The 20486-nt window shown below is 36.9% G+C and overlaps 1 protein-coding gene across 2 annotated transcripts in view; it reads left to right on the forward strand.

The window, feature by feature from the left end:
• C10H12orf4 (chromosome 10 C12orf4 homolog) overlaps nt 1-19401 on the forward strand; it is a 44534-nt gene extending 25133 nt beyond the window's left edge. For both annotated transcript variants that reach the window (XM_010359150.2, XM_030939280.1), the window contains 5 exons: nt 1487-1561; nt 6832-7034; nt 15853-15910; nt 16494-16561; nt 17235-19401. In XM_010359150.2, coding sequence (XP_010357452.1) covers nt 1487-1561; nt 6832-7034; nt 15853-15910; nt 16494-16561; nt 17235-17327 — 497 coding nt within the window. In that variant the 3' untranslated portion in view covers nt 17328-19401. The remainder of the gene's footprint in view (nt 1-1486; nt 1562-6831; nt 7035-15852; nt 15911-16493; nt 16562-17234) is intronic.
• The last annotated feature ends 1085 nt before the right edge of the window (nt 19402-20486 follow it).

Consider the following 20486-nt stretch of genomic DNA (forward strand, 5'->3'; position numbering starts at 1 on the left):
CACACCTACGTATTTGTTCTGCACGTTTACATCCTGATATTCAATTCTTTAAGACATTCCATTGTTTTTCTTACTATGGTTGTTATATTAACATCTTTGTATTTCTGTGGTCCGTGATAAAAAGCCAAAAATGTTTATGCACATTTTATATACGTTTTCAAAAAATAAAACTGGCCATCTTCTTGCTATTACTAAACAAGGCATTGCCATGAAAATATGGAAAGGGAAATGGACTATTTACTGTTCTCTCTTGTTTACTTAACAGAGATTCTGTTTGTTCATACTCCATGTGAACAAGATTAGAGTCCTTCTTTATTGTTCCTTATCATCTGTGCTACGATTAGACATTTATTCAAAGCCTATCAATCACATGGCTCTGTATTGCAAACGATAATTCATTAAATATGGATTCTAGCATCAGAGCCTTCTATCTCTCTGACTCTTGATTTATAAAATATATGCATTTACGAAGTACAGTGTTATAAATCAATTTATCAAAGTAGTCATTAGATAAAAATATTGTTTCTTTTATTCAGATCTCTTTTAAAATTATAATATTTTGATATTTGCTGTTTACTTGTTTGAAGGTCTGTTTTCATGTGTTTTTCTGATGCTAAAAGCCATTCCAAAATAGTTCTTAATTGGAATAAATATGCAACCTCTTAAAGACAGCTAATATGAAGGCTAATATTCAGTTTGCATTTGTGAGTTCTGATGGAATTCTTATAAAGTTCAGATGTCTCTTTTATTAAAATATATATGTAAAATAATTTGCATTCGATCTTTAATAATGTATGTTCAATCATAATGTTTATTTTACCAACATTTATTCTTCTAAGAAATAGCATGCCTTCAAAAAGAAGAAAAACTGTTAAATATCTGAAATAAAAAGTTCCATTTGAAACAGTTTCACCTATCTGTTATAACTGTATATAGCGTCAGGTAAGAAATAAATTTTAGGAATGGGGTGAATATACAGTGATTCCTGGTCCCACTAGCCGTTTATTTGTAACCCTGAACAAGTTATATCCACAACAGTGACTCAGATTCTAAAAAATAAAGATGGCCACACCACAACTACCTAATGAAGTTATTTTATATGTGGTTAACTTGGTGCCCTGAACCTCCCAGATGAAAAACAGGATACTGGCATGTCTAATGTGGACTTAGAATCTGAGTATGTGAATTTAAGACCTGGCTCCACCACTTATCTGTGCATGCTTGGTTAAGTTAGTTAACCCATCCAAGCCTCTACCTCCTCATACATAAAATGGACATAGTAGTAGGACCTACCTGCCAGGGCTGTGGTTACAGAGGTTTTGTAAGAATTAAATGACATCATCCATGTAAAGCGTGTAGCAGAATGCCTGGCATATAAATGCCCTTAGTGAATTTTTGCTGTTGCTGTGATTCTTTTGGGAGTGGTCATAGTAACGTATTCTCATATGTTGTTATGTTCTTTCATATTGCATTGTCTTATGAATAGATTCTGGAAACCAAAATGGAGGAAATGATGATAAGACTAAGAATGCTGAGAGGAACTATTTAAATGTTTTACCTGGTAAGTATTTTTTTTTTTTATTTTAAATTACTGTTTTCTTATACCAAAAATATGTTTTATAATGCACACCATAGGAATTTGTGTTCTAAATCTATGATTTTAGTATATGTCATTGTATCACTTTGAAACAACACTTTGTACCTCTATAATACACTTTGACAGATGTTTTCCAGTGTTAAACTTGATTTTTTTGTTTGTTTTGAGAGAAGCCAGGCTCTGTTGCCCAGGCTGGAGCACAGTGGTGCCATCTCAGCTCTCTGCAACCTCCGCCACCCAGGTTCAAGCGATTCTCCTGCCTCAGCCTCCTGAGTAGCTGGGACTACAGGCCCACGCCACCACACCTGGCTAGTTTTTTTGTGTTTTTTGTAGAGATGGTGTTTCACCATGTTGGCTGGGCTGGTCTTGAACTCCTGACCTCAAGTGATCCACCTGCCTAAGCCTCCCAAAGTGCTGGGAGTACAAGCGTGAGCCACCATGCCTGGCCTAAAACTTAATTATTAATATTATACTAGTACTCACTTTTTTCTAAATCCATAAAAGAAAAATTGCTCAAGAAGTTGCATAAGTTTTATCATTGTTTTTTATTGCAAATTTTCTCTTATACATTATTTCTTAGTTTCTTAGGAAATAAACCAAAAAATAAGTTTTACTCTGAAATATTAACTATACACTTCTCAGCCTTATAGCTAAGATCAAGTGAAATATAAACAATAGTACATAGAGATATAAACAGTTGAACTTAAATATAAAGAAAATGGGTCATCTTATTTAGAATTTTATTTTCATTTCCCCTTACATTTTTCTGTTTTCCATTTTATTTCCTTTATTATTCTTAAATATGTTGTTTAACAACTGAAAATTCAGTCTCTCAATCCTGTTTCTGATTGAATTCACTCTGATAACCCTTAGTGTTTGTATCACAGAGCATAACAAGGACTATTTGTATACTTTATACAATTTTTTTTTTTTTTTTTTTTTTTTTTTTGAGAAGGAGTCTCACTCTGTCACCCAGGCTGGAGGGCAGTGGCCAGATCTCAGCTCACTGCAAACTCCGCCTCCCGGGTTTACGCCATTCTCCTGCCTCAGCCTCCCGAGTAGCTGGGACTACAGGCGCCCGCCGCCTCGCCCGGCTAGTTTTTTTATTTTCTTAGTAGAGACGGGGTTTCACCGTGTTAGCCAGGATGGTCTCGATCTCCTGACCTCGTGATCCGCCCACCTCGGCCTCCCAAAGTGGTGGGATTACAGGCTTGAGCCACCGCGCCTGGCCACTTTATACAATTTTTTAAGTAAGTGGTATATTTTACAGTTTCAGAAATAGCCATCTCTTGATGGGTTTTTATTCTCCTTTAAGGTAATTTTCTCACATTTTCTTCCCCAGATCTTTGACATGTAGGTCACATTACATATGTATATGTATATATATATATGTATATGTATATAAACCACTGTCACTCAGTTGGAACACATTACATTTAATCTAAGCAAGTATTATACCCATTTCTGGTATTCATCTTGTCGGGCCCTGTCTGTTAGCCTATGGTCATCAGCCTCGAAATTTCCTTCCACCTTCAGTTATCCCACCTTAGTGGATAATGTTAGAATCACCACATGTTGTTTCCTCCACTGTGTGGAACAGGAAACCATCCTCCTCTTCGTTTAAAAATACCTTCAATGAAGGATCTATTGTATTTCTCTTCATGGATCCACAACTTATCCATATTTTGTGGCTTTCTTAAAATGTGCCAATCTTATTTCTACTCTGGAAGAACCAATGTCTGGTTTTTTTAAAACATAACTGTTTGTTGCTGTATGTATTTCCTTCCTTAGTCTTTTCTGGAAAAAGCCTATAGGTTGTTTAACAACTGGCAATTCAGTCTCTCAGTCCTCTTTCTGATTGAATTCACTCTGATGACCCTTAGTAGTGTTTGTATCACAGAACGTAACAAGGACTGTCTTATTTGTATACTTTGTCTCTGTGTTACAACCAAATCAGGAGGATATATCATAAGTCTGAGTCAGAAAAGGAATATTAAAGTATTCAGTTAGAGATAATAGCATATTAATTTCCATTTAGTTAAAGTATACCTACACAACCAGGATGTTTACAGGAGATGAAAAAAATCTAAATCAAAACATTTTAATTTTTAAATTGCAAAGAAAAACAGTTTTATTTATATACTTGTAAGCCAGTCATAATTTACTTAATAATGATCTAAATATTTACAGTTTATATCATCTAATTCTCATAACCTTGTAAGGAAAGCAATCAGCATTATTTTCCCCATCTCATACACTAAGTAACAGAGGATCGATAAGTTGAATTGATTTGCCCAAGATCACTCAGCCAATGTGCTAGAATTCAGATCTTAACATCCAATCTAGTCCTTTTTCTACTATAGCATATTAATTTGATTACTACTGCCAGCCCCATGGCCCCCATTTTATTAATGGGTAAAATTAGGCCAAGAAACAAGTCATTTAAGGTCAAAGAAAGCAGTGCCAATTTGGGGATTAGGAACACCTGACTTGTTCACTAAGTCATCCTGCCACACTCCTGGATCATGGCCCATATCTCAAGCTATGACTTCCATCCTGTGAATAATCAGTAGCAGTTTAGAAGGTAATACACTGTACTGGGCCAGAAGGATATTGTCTTATCACATAGTCCACTGAGTTTCTGATAAGCAGTCTGTGTCTTTTGTTGCCTTCCTAGAAAATTATAACTATTCCTCACCAATTTTCTTTTTTACTTTCTCTTTATCCAGTTTATTGTGATATATCTGTTGCTGTCCTTTCTTTAATTTCCTTCTCTGTTTATCTAATTCCTTTATCTTGTTCAAGTTAAAAAATAAAAGACCTTTGCCTGGGACCTGTCAGAGGCATCTGTGGATACAGCTGATGCACACTGGTAACTAGAAATGTTAACCATTGGGCTAAAGTATATTAAGTATTTTAAGTGTACTCTATGTTTCTAAGTAGATCCTAAGATAATGACGTTGCTGCAAGGGTGAGCAGAATTTGTGAGGGCACAGGTTAAGAGTGTGAGAGTAGAGATATGCAGACCTTTCCTAGAAGGACTTACCGGAATTTCCAGTGAGGTGTATGTATTGGTAAGAACATATCCTTTCTATGTTTTCTATTTTATTTCTTTATATTGATAGGAACTACAGAAAATACAAGCTGATGAGATTTTTCTTGGCTTGTGGGGGCTTCACAGAAAAAAGAGTGATGGTAGGAAGCATGGATTTTAATGTTTGAGAAAGACTGCTCCAGCGTTCAGCCTAAAATATTCATTCAACAAATAATTATTGAGTATCTTCTACGTGCCAGGTGCTGTTCTACTTGCTAAAGATAGAACACTGAAGAAGATAAACAAAATCCCTATAATTATGGCACGTACACAGTGGTCTCTTTAAAATAATATGTACACAAAATAATTTCAGTGCTAAGAAGAAGATAAAACTGAATAAGGTGAAAGAGTAAAGGGTGGAGGAGACCACTAGTAGATAGGATAGTTAAGGAAGGCCTTTCTGAGGAGGTGACTTGTGACCTGAGATGTGATTGCTGAAAAGAAGTCAGCCCTGTGAGAATCTTGGAGAAAAGCTCTCCAGGCAGCAGCCCTGAATTAGGAACAAGCTCTGCATGTTTGAAGAACGGAACAAAAGCTTGTGTAACTGGAGTGACGAAGCAGTGAGACAAGAAGATACTGGAGAGAGAGGCAGGGTCCAAGTCATCTTGGCCTGCTAGACTAGTGGTCCCCAGCTTTTTTGGCACCAGCACCGGGGACCGGTTTCATGGAAGAGTTTTTCCACAGACCGGGGGTTGGGGAGGTTTGAGGATGATTGAAGTGCATTACATTTATTGTGTACTTTATTTCTATTATTATTACATTGCAGTATATAATGAAATAATCACACAAGTCACTGTAATGTAGAATCCGTGGGAGCCCTGAGCTTGTTTTCTTGCAACTGGATGATCCCATCGGAGGGTGATGGGAGACAGTGACAGATCATCAGGCATTAGAATCTCATAAGGAGCACGTAACGTAGATCCCTCACATGCGCAGTTCACAGTAGGGTTCACGCTCCTGTGAGGATCTAATGCCGCTGCGGATCTGACAGGAGGTGGAGCTCAGGCCGTAATGTGAGCAGTGAGGAGCGGCTGTAAATACAGATGAAGCTTCACTCCCTTGCTGGCGCTCACCTCCTGCTGTGCAGCCCAGTTCCTACCAGGTGATGGACGGTGCCCGTCCATGGGGGACCATTGTTCTAGACCATGGATTTTAAGTAGGGGAGCGATATGATATATATTTAAATCACAGCTACATGAAGAATTGGTTTGTAGGTGGATAAGCAGGGAGTAAGGAGATCAATTAAGAGAATATTACAAAAACCTAGGTGAGAAATTACAGTAGCATGAACTGGGGTGACACCAATAAAAGTGGAATACTCAGATGTGGGCTCTTCTGGAGATAGAACTGAAAATAGTTGGTGGTAGATTGGATTGTGGATGAAGTGATAGGCATTGAGGGAAAGCACAGGAATTAGGGACACCTATCTTTCTGTCCTGGGCAACTAACTGGACAGATTGGTCTCGTAAGTTGAGATGAGGAAGAGCAGATTTAGGGCATAGACACAACAAGTAACCTTTTTTACATGTTAAATTTGACATTTTAGGCCAGGCGTGGTGGCCCACGCCTGTAATCCCAGCACTTTGGGAGGCTGAGGCAGGCAGATCATGAGGTCAGGAGATGGAGACCATCGTGGACAACATGGTAAAACCCCATCTCTACAAAAAAATACAAAAGTTAGCTGGGCGTGATGGCACGTGCCTGTAATCCTAGCTACTCAAGAGGCTGAGGCAGGAGAATTGCTTGAACCAGGGAGTCGGAGGTTGCAGTGAGCTGAGATTGTGCCACTGCACTCCAGCCTGGTGACAGAGTAAGACTCCATCTCAAAATACATTAATTAATTAATTAATTTGACATTTTAGGCATTTACATCAAAATAAAGATGAGCACTTATTTACTGCTTGGTGGTCACTTCATACCAATTTGTGAACCTATTGCATAATTGGCTATTGTCTCTTATTTTCATTACCCTCTCTGAGAATTAAGGAGCAGTAATCACAGTTGCTTCCTGAATCCGGTAAATGTTCGTGATAGACCCCACTGGTTCAGCACATTGATTGCCAATTGCCCTTATTTATAAAGCCCATTGATGAATGTGACTTAGGCATTTGATAATCATAATTGTGTTTCTTGTTCACAGGGGAATTTTATATTACACGGCATTCGAATCTCTCAGAAATCCATGTTGCTTTCCATCTTTGTGTGGATGACCATGTGAAATCGGGAAACATCACTGCTCGTGATCCTGCCATTATGGGACTCCGAAATATACTCAAAGTTTGCTGTACCCATGACATCACAACAATAAGCATTCCTCTCTTGCTGGTACATGATATGTCAGAGGTAAGCAGATAGAAAAATCCTGGAATTTTATGATTAACATAATTATAATATTGATTTAACCCTCAATATTGTATAATAATCCACTTTACATTTTTTTAAACTAATGGATTTTTGCATCTCCTATCTGGTTAGTAGAATTGAGTGAAATATAATACAAAATGGTGAGTAATCCTTAATCATTTATGTTCGTAGAACTATAGCATTGTACTATAGTAAATAGACTAGAAAATCAAAATAATATTTAGCTTTGGATAAGGTATGTGCCCCTACACCTTTCTCCTCCTTTTTTTCCCTCCTCTTCCCTGTCTTCCCTCTCCCCTTCCCCCTCTTCTTACCCCTCTTTCTTCTTTTTTGCCTTAAGTAGTGTTAGATTTACATACACGTATATATTTGGCTTAGGCTGCCATGAAAATTAGTTTGCATTTTCTGAGTATGCATGAATAGGTAATGGAAAGAGATGCTAGATGACAGGAAGAAACCAGCCTTCGTTTAACATTTTTCTCAAGGGTTCTTTTTAGATAATACAGTTCTGCAATTAAGATGTAGCATAATCGTTCTTCCATTTTGTTGTGTACTATAATTTAATTTTTAACAGTCTCTTCCCATGACTGGTTTTCCTCTTTCTTCTTTCACCCACATAGAAACTGGTTAGAAGGCATACATTGTAGAAATAATACAAAGACTAAAATTCAACTTTACGTAGTCTGGAGAAACAAATGAGCCTCAAACCAAAGAGGTCCAGACAAGTCATAGGAGAGCCAGTGTTCAACTTGGTGATGAAGGACTCCTATCAGCAACTCTATGCCTGCTTGTTTTGAGGAGGCATTTATTAAAAAGCAAAATTGGCCCCTGTAGTCCCAGCTACTCCCAGGACTGAGGCAGGAAGACTGTTTTAGCCCAGAGTTCAAGACCAGCCTGAGCAACATGGTGAAACTATCTCTTAAAAAAATTGCTGACTAGGAAATGGAGATGGTGATTGTCAGGAAGGAAGTTTGATTATTGATTATGTATAGTTGTTTACCAAAAGAAAAATGATACGTTGTAAAGGACAGTGTAAAAGATTTTATGTTTTACTTTTTAGACTAAGTCCCCACTTAGACTCATTATATTACAGGGGCCTCATTTTAAATTTCGGATCCTGTATAACAGGGGTCCCAAACCGCCAGGCCAAGAACCTGCCACACAGCAGGAGGTGAGCATCAAAGGGCGAGCATTACTGCCTGACCTCTGCCTCCTGTCAGATCAGCAGCCACATTAGATTGTCATAGGAACGTGAACCCTATTGTGAACTGTGTGTGCGAGGGAGCTAGGTTGCGTGCTCCTTGTGAGAATCTAATGCCTGATGATCTGAGGTGGATCAATTTCATCCTGAAACCATCCCTGCTATCCCTACCCTCACCCCCAACTCCAGTCTGTGGAAAAATTGTCTTCTGTGAAACTGGTTCCTGGTGCCAGAAAGGTTGGGGTCTGCTTCTATATAAACACAAAAAAATAATTCTTGTCCTTCCGAGACAGGGTGATTTTAAATGACTTCCCATTTATAATCTATGCTGGTATATTTTTACCAGGCACTTTGTTGTTTTGATTAGGAGAATCCTGGCACTGTCCTATGAAAGCTTCATCAGACTTACTAATTTCTCATTCCATTCACTTCTGTAGCCTCAGTCATACCTAATATGGTATCAAGAGAGATGGACAAACATTTTTTTTCCCCACCGTAGCTTTATGAAGTTTTTGTTCCATCAGGAATTTTTAGCTATTGTTAAATCATCATCACTAACTAGTTTATCTATAAAAGGGTCTTTGGGAGTAACAAAGTTTATGATGAATTCCTACCACAAGGAATTCATCCAAACATTCCTGCAGCTGGACTCCTGGTTAACCAGTTTATAAAAATGGTTTTATGTAGGTGGGAAACAACCTCAAAAACAGTGTTTCCAAAAGTCACTAAGTTCAGATTTACTTCCAGACATCTGATACTACTAGCATTCCCTCTCCCACAATGTTACAAAAGTTACATGTTTTAAATTGGGAAGGCCAGCTGCAGAACATTAAGTTTGTTTCCAAAGTGTCCACTTTAATTCACAAAAGTATATTGAGCTATGATTCTCCCATTTGTTGTATTTAAACATCCATTCAGGTCAAGAAGTTTATAAACTCAGACACTAGACAGGATATAGAGGTAATATTTGTTTTTGCTTTGGTGCAAGGATCCCAAAGCATTTTCAGGCGTCATTTTCCTCTTCTAACAGAGTTGTTAGACACCCAGTTACCATATTTTAGTGTGTGCAAGAAAATGAAGATGACTGAAATAGCCCATGTCCTATGTCAGATAAAAGAGCTATAGAAATTAATTGCAGTTTAAAAAGGATAAAGGAAAAATAACCTATCAGCAAGAAGAAAGACATATTATCCGTTTTATCTCAATAGATCTTTGTGATCTCAAGATACTGTCTTACTAGAGTCAGTCTTATGGAATGAAACTACAAAGCAAGAATATTGAATTCTCAACTTCCTTTTATTTTTGCTGTTGTTGAATAATTTGGGGCTTACCAAATTGTTTAGTTTTGTAACTATTGTTACTAATGAAGATTTTGTTGTTTTTAACTTTTATATTGGAGTATAACACACATATAGAAAGGTACACATAGGTATACAGCTCAACTCTTCATAGACTGAATACCCATATATAACAAATATGCAGATGATGAAACAGAACATGACCAGCACCCCAGCAGCCACTTCCCTTTCAGTCACTTAAACCACACTCCCTCCTCAAGGGTAGCCACTGTTTTCATCCCAAAAATTATGGATTAGTTGGGCTTGCTTTTGCTGTTTATCTTATATCTGGCTTCTTTCATTCAGTATTATGTTTGTGAGATCTATCCATAATATTGTGCATGGTTATAGATTGTTCATTGTTGTTGTTTTTTATTATTTCATTGTGTGACTAGACCACAGTTATTTATACATTCTATTTATGGACAATTGGGTAGTTTTTCCAGATTTTTATTATTATGAGTAGTATTGCTATGAACATTCCAATAGACATCTTTTGACACTACTGTTGAGAATATACTTAGGGATAGAATTGTTAGGTCTCAGGGTATGTTTATGTGTAACTTTGTTAGATATGCCAAATAGTTTTTCAAAGTAGTTATACCTATGTTGTTATATTGAATAAAGCCAAACTATTTCTCATCTTCTGATAAGGGTTGTGAAACTTGTTAACACAGATGTTTCAAGTACCTCAGAGGCACATACTTGAGAAGTAAAGAATAATCGTGGAATATTCCCCATTGGTGCATAAACACAAATGATAATTCTTATATCTAAATTCCAAGACATACAGTGAAGACTTAAAAGAACATACTGGCTAACTCTGCAGTTCAGCCTTACCCTAATGAGAGGATTCAAGTTGAGTAACCGTGAGCTTTAGACAGAAGGCGTTGTCTCAGTTGTAGTCAGAACTGAGATTTTAAGTTCATGTTCGTAGGTGTAGAATCTCTTCTGTGCACTTGTCATCTGGAGTGTGACTGTAGGGCCCAATTTGTGGCAAGTCTGTAATGTTTCACATGAGCCTTCCAGCTCCATTGGATTTCTTTAACAGTACATTCTCACAGGCATGTCACTATGATTTAGTCACTTTTCCGTTATTTAGAACTTACGATCAAAAACTTTCTGTACTGTTACCTGGCCCACTATGTTGTCTATACCATCTACTATATCATATATACTAAGATTTGTTTCCAGAAGTGAGCTCCTTGTGAAACTGCTGACCACAACTCATGATGACATTCAATAAGTCATTCTTGTCATGACCTTATTGAATTCTAAAGCTTACAGTTTACCTTTTCTAAGTACCCAAAACCATTCTTTTTGGTGCTGGTTTTAGTCAGAGACAAAATGACAGGATTAAAAAACTCTTGCAAGCATCTATCTTAAACTTACGGTGGAGTCTCTATGGGGGGACCTGGAAGATTGAAAACAACTTAGACGTGTGTTGGGGGGGATTGAGTGTGTGTGCGCGTGCACATGCATATACAGGTAGCTGTCTAGTTTCCTCTTAGAGTCATATGCTGCTAAGTGTCATTAAGTTCAAGTATACTGAATATGAAGTTTATATCATCTGAGAATTAAATTTATTTTTAAAATATGTCCGTCACTTCAAAGATTTGCTGGGGTCCTGTCACAAGTTGGTATTTTGGTATATTCTCTAAATCGCATTGATGAAACTTTGTCATTAATTCACACCATTCTGAAAAGTGTGAAGTTCTTAATTTGTATCACAAATACTTGTTCTAGACCATGCTATTAACCCCACATATACAAAAAGCAAGAAAGCAGGGTATTAATGAGGAAAATGTGATGATCTTTGGACAAGTAGGACAATGAACTTGATTACTTTTCCCCTGCCTACTTTTGGTCATACCATTTAACCCATCCCTGTTTTAATTTGTGTTACAATCTTTCATTATTACCATTAGTATCCTGATTTTAATGCATTGGAATAATATGTATTCTATTTGTTGGTGTTCCAAACTAGCCCTTCAATAAGCTCTATGCTTAGAGTTCACATTAGTTGTCCTAGTAGTGTTTAGACGTGACCTTAGCCTGAAATAATTCAAGGCTAATGATAGATGTCAGCAAATTCTAGATTATAAGACAAGTTACTGTCAGAAAATGCTTGTTTATATGTAAAAATGAGTGCTTCATTAAACCAGTGTAAATAGTACTAATTCCTTGATTCTGATTACTATCATAGTATTTCAAAAAATGATTGGTTTTAGAGTAATATTTTAAGATGATACAAATACTCAGTTATACAATAGTATTTATTCCTACATATGGGTTCTTGAATAAAATGTTTAACATAAGTGAATAAGTAGATCCTTAATGAAATTAGATACCGTGAATGAGAATCAGCAGAAACAACCAAACATAGAAACAGATGCACAAAGACTTTTAGCACTGGAATTAAAAAACACAGACCATACAGTAGTTGATTACTGTGTTTAAAGAACTGAAAAGCTTGAAAACAAGCTTAAAATGCCTTCAAGTAAAAAGATGTTATGAAAAGTGACCTGGCAACTATAAAACATGCTGAGAGAAATTTTAAAAGACCTAAATAAATGGAAATATATACTGTGTTCATGGATTGGAAGACTCAATATTGTCAAGATAATAGTTCTAAAATTGATCTATAGATTTAAATCCCAATTGGAATTCTTATAAGGTAATTTTGAGATTTTGACAAGCTAATTCTAAAAGGTATATGGAAATGCACAGGACCTGAAACAGCCAAAACAATTTTGAAAAAGAACAAAGTTAAAGAACTTACACTAATTTCAAAACTTGCTATAAAGTTACAGTAATCAATGCAATGTGATATTGGCAAAAGAATAGACTGTGGATCAGAAAACAGAATAAAGCATCCAGACATAAATCCATACATATATGATCATTTGATTTCCAGCAAAGATGCCAAGGCAATGCAGTGGGAGAAAGGATAATCTTTTCAGTGTTGCTGAAACAACTGGATATTCATATAGAAAACAGTCTTAACCCTTACATTATATCATATATAAAAATTAATTTAAAATGGATCATACCTCAACAAAAGAGCTGATATTATAAAGCTTCTAGAGGAAAACGTAAAATAAAATCCTGATGACGTCAGGTTAAGCCGGTTAAAATTTGTTAGGCCACAAAGGCATAAGCCATAAAAGAAGAATGTAATAAATTGTATTTTAAAATTCAAAACTTTAGGTCATCAAAAGATGCTATTAAGAGAATGAAAATTCAAGCCTCAGGCTGTCACATAACCTTGAGCAATTCACTTACTTCTCTGAGCATCTTTTTTTTTTTTTAATTTATAAAGGTTATTTTTGTGAGATTATGTGTATTGTAAGGTTTCATGTAAACATAAGACATTATTATTATAGTTTTCAGAGCCATCAGCATTGCTCTGTAGCTGCAGACATACATACATTTATTTATTTATTTAGTTAAGATGGAGTCTTGCTCTGTCACCCAGGCTGGAGTACAGTGGCATGATCTCGGCTCACTGCAACCTCCGCCTTACAGGTTCAAGCAATTCTCCTGCCTCAGCCTCCTAAGTAGCTGAGATTACAGGCATGCGCCACCACGCCCAGCTAATGTTGGCCAGGCTGGTCTCAAACTCCTAACCTCAGATGATCCACCTGCCTTGGCCTCCCAGAGTGCTGGGATTACAGGTGTGAGCCACTGCGCCCAGCCAACTGTAGACATTGTGACCTTGTTCTCTCTGTACATCATCTTTTCACCAGGAGGAAGACAAAAAAACCAAACACTTGTCCCTCCATGCATGTGCGTACTCCATAAGACCACTGTAGCTCTTTTGCAGCAGACTTTGCAGTTACAAGGAAATACTCTTCTTTCTGTGAACTTTCAAGGCAAAGTGTTATAACTTAAACTTGAATATCAGAAAATTCTAGTGAATTTTTAGAAGCTTCCAGGACCTAACCCAAGAGGATTCTTTACTTTTTAGCCAACCAAAAAACTACACCTCTTTTGTTAATCAATCTTAAAACCAAGTGTCTTGGACACAAGTTTAAAAGTAGCTTCCTATTAAACCCTATTTCTGGCCTCAGAGAAAGTTACATTCTTTTTAAATGTCCATGGATAAAAGCTAATTCACTCAACCTATGTTTTTGAGCATGTGTATTGCTCAGTATTATAGAAGGCATTATAAAGGTAATAAAGGTGAATAAAAAGTGGCTTCTACCTTCAGAGAGCACGCAACTTAATAAAGAAGAGAAAGAATAAATCCCATCCTTCTGCCTGTTCCTCTGCCCTTCTTCCCAAAAACGACAGGATAAAAATCTGAGCATTGAGATAAAAGAACAGTAAAGTACTTTGGGAGTTCAGAAAACGGAGACATATTTGTAGCTGGGAAAACAAGAAATACTGTATGGAGGAGATGGCAATTAAGCTGAACATTGAAGAATGAAGATCAGGTTCAGTAGATGGAATTACTGAGAAGGGCATTGTGGGTAGAAGAAACAGATTGAGGAAGAATGGAGGGAGGTGGGTGACAGGCACTGCAGACCATGTTTAGGCAAATGTGAGCAGATATACTTGACTGCAACCTTCATTTTTAAAAATTTAAAAGTCACAGAAGCTTAAAGTAGCTTTGGCTTTAAGGTATGTAGCCTTAAATAGTAAAAGAAAGGCTTACATATTATGTGTGAGACAGTAGGAAGCAATTGTAAGTTCTTAAAACAGGAGTATAATATGATCAGAAATGTACTTCAAATAGCCAGAATTAGTGGTTTAGAGGGGAAACGCTAGAATTCAGGACACTAGATAGGAAGCCATAGCGGTAACTAGCCATGAGGTCACAAAGACCTTCAGAGACCGGTGAAGAACTGGAATAATTTGATCATCAGCCCTGGGGCAGAGGCGGGGAAAATGTCATGAAGAAAAGGAGTGGTCACAAGGTATGTGAATTACAGCAATAAGTAAACAGCAATTAACTAGAAGAAGACTGAGAAAGGTTTGGTAATTAATAATCATTGATGATCTGACATAAAGAATTTCCAGTTGAGTGATGGGGTGGAAGCCTGCTTACAAAAGATGAAAGACTGAGTAGTTGGTAAGGAAGACATCATTTGCCTTTTTTATTCTTATTCTCGCACATGTGTCCAGTGAGTTTTTCAGAAGCTACGTGCTGTGTGATAATATAACAGATTGAATGCAGAGACAGATATAAGAATTCAGATGTCTTCTGATAGGCTAGGCTTTAATGAGATTTGCAGAAGTTTAAAACATTATTACACTTATTGAATTTTTGTTTTGGAAAATAGTTATTTTTCATTAAAATGTTGTTTATATTAACATGAATGGGTTTATTGTTTTTAAATTCATGTTTTCTTAGTTTTAATTCCTAATGCAATAAATATCAAGAGATATAATCTACATAAAGAAAAACTCTTTGGAGTCCTCAGTAATTTAAAAAAAAATTTTTTAGAGCGGGGGTCTCACTATGTTGCCCAGGTGGACTTGAACCCTTGGGCTCAAGCGTTCCTCCTGCTTCAACCTCCCAAGTGGCTGGGACTACAGATGTGCACCGTTGCACCAGGCTAATATTTAAGAGTGCAAAAGATCCTGAGACCCACAAAGTTTGATAATCACAATAATGAAATCATCTACATGTTTTATAGTTATAATTATGAAGACTTAGGGAAAAACAATTCTGGTGTTTGTGAAGAGGAATAGATTTTTAAATGGTATACATGCTAATCATACTATGGAAAATTACCAATGTTTTGGTTATAGACTGGCAGTGACACTTATATCCATATTTGACTGAAGATTAGAAAGGAACGTAGAAAAATGAATGCATTTGTTTTGTTAGGTGGCTGGGATGGGGCATTTGTTTATTTCCACTCATTTGTAATAATATATTATACAGTAAAAACATTTTACTGCTTACGCAAATATATAATGTAATATAATTATTCATGCTAACATTGAGGTTAGTAGGTAGAGTTCCTATGTCATTTATATTTGTCTTTAGAATTATCCAGAAAAATTAAGGATTTTTTTTTTAATCGTATTTATGGGGCTAACTAAATTAGTTTGTATTCCACAAGTATAGTCTTACAGCCGGAAGAATCTGCATGCCTAAAAACTAGAGGAAATCCAGTTGGGATTAGCAAACAGTTGCCTAAATCTGTTCACAACGTGGATGGTCAACATTATAGATAAATAAAGATCTGACTTTATTTTTTATAAAAAGTTCTATTAAAAACATATGTTTTGTTTCTGTTTTTAGGAAATGACTATACCCTGGTGCTTAAGGAGAGCAGAACTTGTATTCAAGTGTGTCAAAGGTGAGTGTGATCTTCTCTCTGACAACCACCACCTGTATTTCCTCCCAAATATGGAAAGTAGAGCAACCCAGAAGAAAGAAGTGAAAGATGCCCCTGTCAGCTATTGCTTCAGTTAGATAGTTTAGCAAGTAAATATTTCGTAATAGGCTTTTTTAGTTTTATTTTTCTAGTCACAAAATAAGTCTCCAGCCCCTTTGAAATACAAGGCTATTTGGATATTAATTAGACTTTGTTCTGCTGCTAGCTTGCTATTACCTTTATTCTCTTAAAAAGAAAAAACTAGAGCCACATATTTATTAACTTTTAGTAAGCTGTCTTGGCTTCACTGTATGGAGACTCAATTGGATTTGAGAAATCATAAATAAGAGCATGTTGACGAAACTGTTCAGCCTCTCTGGCACGAAGAATTAGGGATTGCAAACATTTGTTTGTCCTTTAGGCGTAGCCTATCCTACAGGCAAATGGCTCCCTAAAAAGTCAAGCCATGAAGCCCCACAATGAAAATTCAGTTAATTTCAGTAAGCGACGGGTAGGTTTGAAGGCCAGAACTTGTAATGCAGCAACATCTGTTTTTCTATTTTAGGTTTCATGATGGAAATGGCTTCATGGGATGGAGGAATTTCTAGGACAGTGCAGTTTCTAGTACCACAGGTATGTTATCTGAATAGATCTCACCCCAATTTAATCTCTTTTATTAGATTTCTCACAGATAGAGCTAGGCACCCTGCCCTAAAATCCTAAATACAACATAAAATGCAAATCGCTTTCTGTGTTTTCAGGAGAGAAGTATTTGGATGTGATAAAGGCACTTAGTGTGTTGTCAAAGATATCAGCCTGTGCCACTCCAGGGGTTTGTTGTTTAACCCTAAACAAAACCTGACTCCTCATTCCCCCTAAACAAAACCTGACTCCTCATTCCCCCTAAACAAAACCTGACTCATCATTCCTTTGTTTTTCTCCACATTTGTATTATATAGATTATAAAGGGTTCTTCAATAAGGACATTATTAGATAATGATTCTGTATTCTGTGAAGAACTTAGCAACATCAGTGGTTTTATATTACTGATTACACTAGTGTTACCTAGAGGTTTTTCTATTACTCAAACTTATTATTTGACAGAAAGGACATAAGTGCTCAGAAGATGGAGCCAGAAAACCAGCCCTTGTCCATAGCCATGCAGTTATATCAGTCATGAAAGATAATTTTCACATATTGCACTCATATTCCTAGTAGAACTAGGTCCATATTTTAAAATACTTCTAAAATTATTTTAAAAATCGATGATTTGACAAGTGCAATTATTATTTTTTTCCTCTTACAGAGTATTTCTGAAGAAATGTTTTATCAACTTAGTAACATGCTTCCCCAGATTTTCCGAGTATCATCAACACTCACTCTGACATCCAAGCACTAAACCCTTATAGATTGACATGCTGGCAGAAAAGGATTGTTAAACTCTCCAGGAACTTGTGCTATGCTGGGAATCTGTCAAGCAAAAGATGCCCAGAAAGAGAACCTGCAACTGAATCCACAAATCAAGATACATGTCTGTGAAACCATTCCAAAAATTTATATACTGCACAAACTAGTGATCAACTCCTAACTTAAACACTTAAAGTTTCTTTATGAATTTCTCTTTTTGTTTCTTCTCCATGTTACCTGTGAATATTAGTAATCTAAAACTTTGTATTTATCACACATGGGTACTTGCAAAAGGAAGCTTGATTATATTTACATGGAGGCATTTGACTTTTTCAGAAGGCTTGACTCATATCAGGTGCAAGCCTTAATTAAACATGCAGATAAAATCTTCCTTTTACTTTATTTGCCAAAACAAAATTTAAAAGCACTGAAATATACATTGCAAGTACAAATTTCCTGTGAAAATCTTTTTATAGAAACACAAATGTATGAGACAAATGCGCTTATTCTTCTAAACTCTCCTGTTCAGAACCCTCCTTTTAATCTACTCCTTCTAAGGATGTACAAGTTAGAGTCAGAAGGCGTTTCGGATTTTTTCTGTCTCTCTCATCCTCCCTCTGTGACCTTGCATTTGCATGTTGATAACATTTCATGGACTGAGAAATAGTGTTCTTTTTTGCAAGCTTGATGTCAAGATTAAACCAGCCCCTGGCAGTATTTTAGTGCTCATCAACATTGTGACAATCAGTGAAGGAAGACCATTTTTATATTTCTGTCCTCCCTGTGTTCTCAGCTTGCTCAACCACTCTTCTACCTCTTGCATTTCTTTGCAGATAAATGTATCCCCATTTCTGCCTCTTCTCTATGTCCCCTCCTTTTCCGTTGTTTTTCCTTATAGCACTACTTTCTCAGGTGCTGCATGTCATATATTTGTCCCATCTATAACATTTTCCATGAGTAGCAACTCCATTAAACAAAGGCATTTGCAAAAGCACACAAGTGTTTAGAAAAGCAATAGTTTTATCAATTCCAAGTTGTGTGGATATTGTAACTGGCCACAAGAATGAAATGGAGGGCATTTGGTGTCATAAGATGGCATGTCTTGATGACAAGAAACAAAACGCTCTTCATTAATATGCCTCAATGTAACAACTATTATAGAGACTCTGTTAGCGAGCAGAGTGCTTTCCTGTAACAGAATGTGTCTTAATTTTCTACTCAAGGAAAAGGTGTGTCCAAGTAACAACACTAAAGACAGCCCTAAGGAGAACACCCACTCCAGCAGTATGTCCATCAGACACAAATTCTCCAAATTGTGTGTCAGGGAGCCTAGCGATTCTGCCAAGAAGGCAGGTGTTTCGCCCTTAGAGCCTATACAGTTCTCTTGGAGAAATTGTCTTTCAGGCACCACTGTTACCACTGAGACTGATTCTAATGCAAAGCAGGGAAGACAGAGAAACCAGGAGAGTGGTGGTAGATCAGTGCAGCCACGGTATCAGAATGGAGGAGCGAAGTTTCATTCACGGATGTTTGTTGAATGCTGCTGCCCAGCTCTTCCTTTGTCACTTCTAGGCTATTCTACTAAGTTACTTATAAACTGGTGGCTTTAACTGAGGGCTGTGTAAAGGTATTATCTGGCATATGAAATCAGGATAAATTTATCGAATGTCCGTTTTTCACATGCAACTGTGTTACAGAAGTAGTAAAATTGGAAAAATCGTGTTGATGGTGTTACCACTGATGGAAACACACAAACACCAAGCTAATAATAAATATATAATTAAAAAGCTAATTATATGCACTTAAATGGTGGGAATTTGAGTGATGCAGTAATTGAGGAGTTTGGAGTTTTGTATTTGGACCAAGAATTATGAGATAAGGATCTTTTTCTGAGTGTTCTAAAGGGCTTCTTGGACGGGAGTGGTTTCATGCACTTCATGAATGATGTGAAGAAGGTACCTTAGGCTGAGACAGCATTCTAGGTACAGGTGGCTGTCTGTTCAACTGTGGATGGAAAATATTCTGAAAAAAGACAATACAACAATAAAAATTTTAAAAATACAATATAACATCTGTTTACGTGGCATTTACATTGTATTTGGTATAAGTAATGTGTAGACGAATTAAGTATATGGGAGGCTGTGTGTAGGTTATATGCAATTCCTACACCATTTTATATAAGAGACTGGAGCATCCAGGGATGTCGATGTTGGCAGGGGGTCTGGAACCAGTCTCCTGCGGATACCAGCGGACAACTGAGTGAGGCGCAGATAGGAGCAGAAATAGAATGGAGGCAGTGGTGAATGGCCACTAAGTTGAGAGGAGCTGACCACAAGAGTCTGAGGATGGGGAGATGAGCACGAACATTGACATTGGTGAGGATTGTGAGAAGTTTTCTATTTGTATAAACAGTTACATATTCCTAAATGGCCCTCAAGGCCTTAAGAGTGTGCTTTGGGAATCAGGCAGAGACACTGAACCTGAGGTCTCCATTCTGTGCTGCTGTTTCCCCTCCCTTCCCCCATTTCTCTCTCAAAGCACCACACAAGCAAAGCCATTGATCTAGAAGTGTGGCCCCAGCTGTTTCTCAGCATGACTGTGACCAGAATGGAAGAAATGCATGAGAAAGAATTTCAGCGGGAAGAGACTGAGCTTGCCTGGGAGTTGGCAGATCTCTTATTGGCACAGGACACACCATCATTTGTGTCACTTCAGTTGGATCCTGGCTAATTCTCACAAGAAGAAAGCATGTTTTGCAAAAGAAAGATGAAATCACAGAAACATTTCTTTTCTAAAAGCTCTAAGGGAAAATTCACAGAACTGTAGAAAGGACCCACCAAAGTTAGAGATTGGAGCCTCAGGCCTATTTTCCAGTTTCTTTTATTGTATTTTCTACTTTTCAGTTTCTAGGTGAAAATGGCTGCTTTTCTGTAACTTAAGTTTTTCCGTTTATATGAAGTTGGACTGATTTGCTCAGTAGGAGTAATAGAAGTGTAAAAATCATTATAAATGTGAAACGAGAAGAATACACCACCTATTTGGAAAAAGTACCACGTTGTCAGAACCTTTTAAATGAGTGGTTTTCCATCCTTTAACTATTCAAGAACCTTTCATTATCCATCCCATCTTTGCCTGAAATGTTTTGAGAACA

The sequence above is a fragment of the Rhinopithecus roxellana genome, chromosome 10, assembly GCF_007565055.1.
Source record: "Rhinopithecus roxellana isolate Shanxi Qingling chromosome 10, ASM756505v1, whole genome shotgun sequence".
In the NCBI taxonomy this organism is placed as follows: Eukaryota; Metazoa; Chordata; class Mammalia; order Primates; family Cercopithecidae; genus Rhinopithecus; species Rhinopithecus roxellana.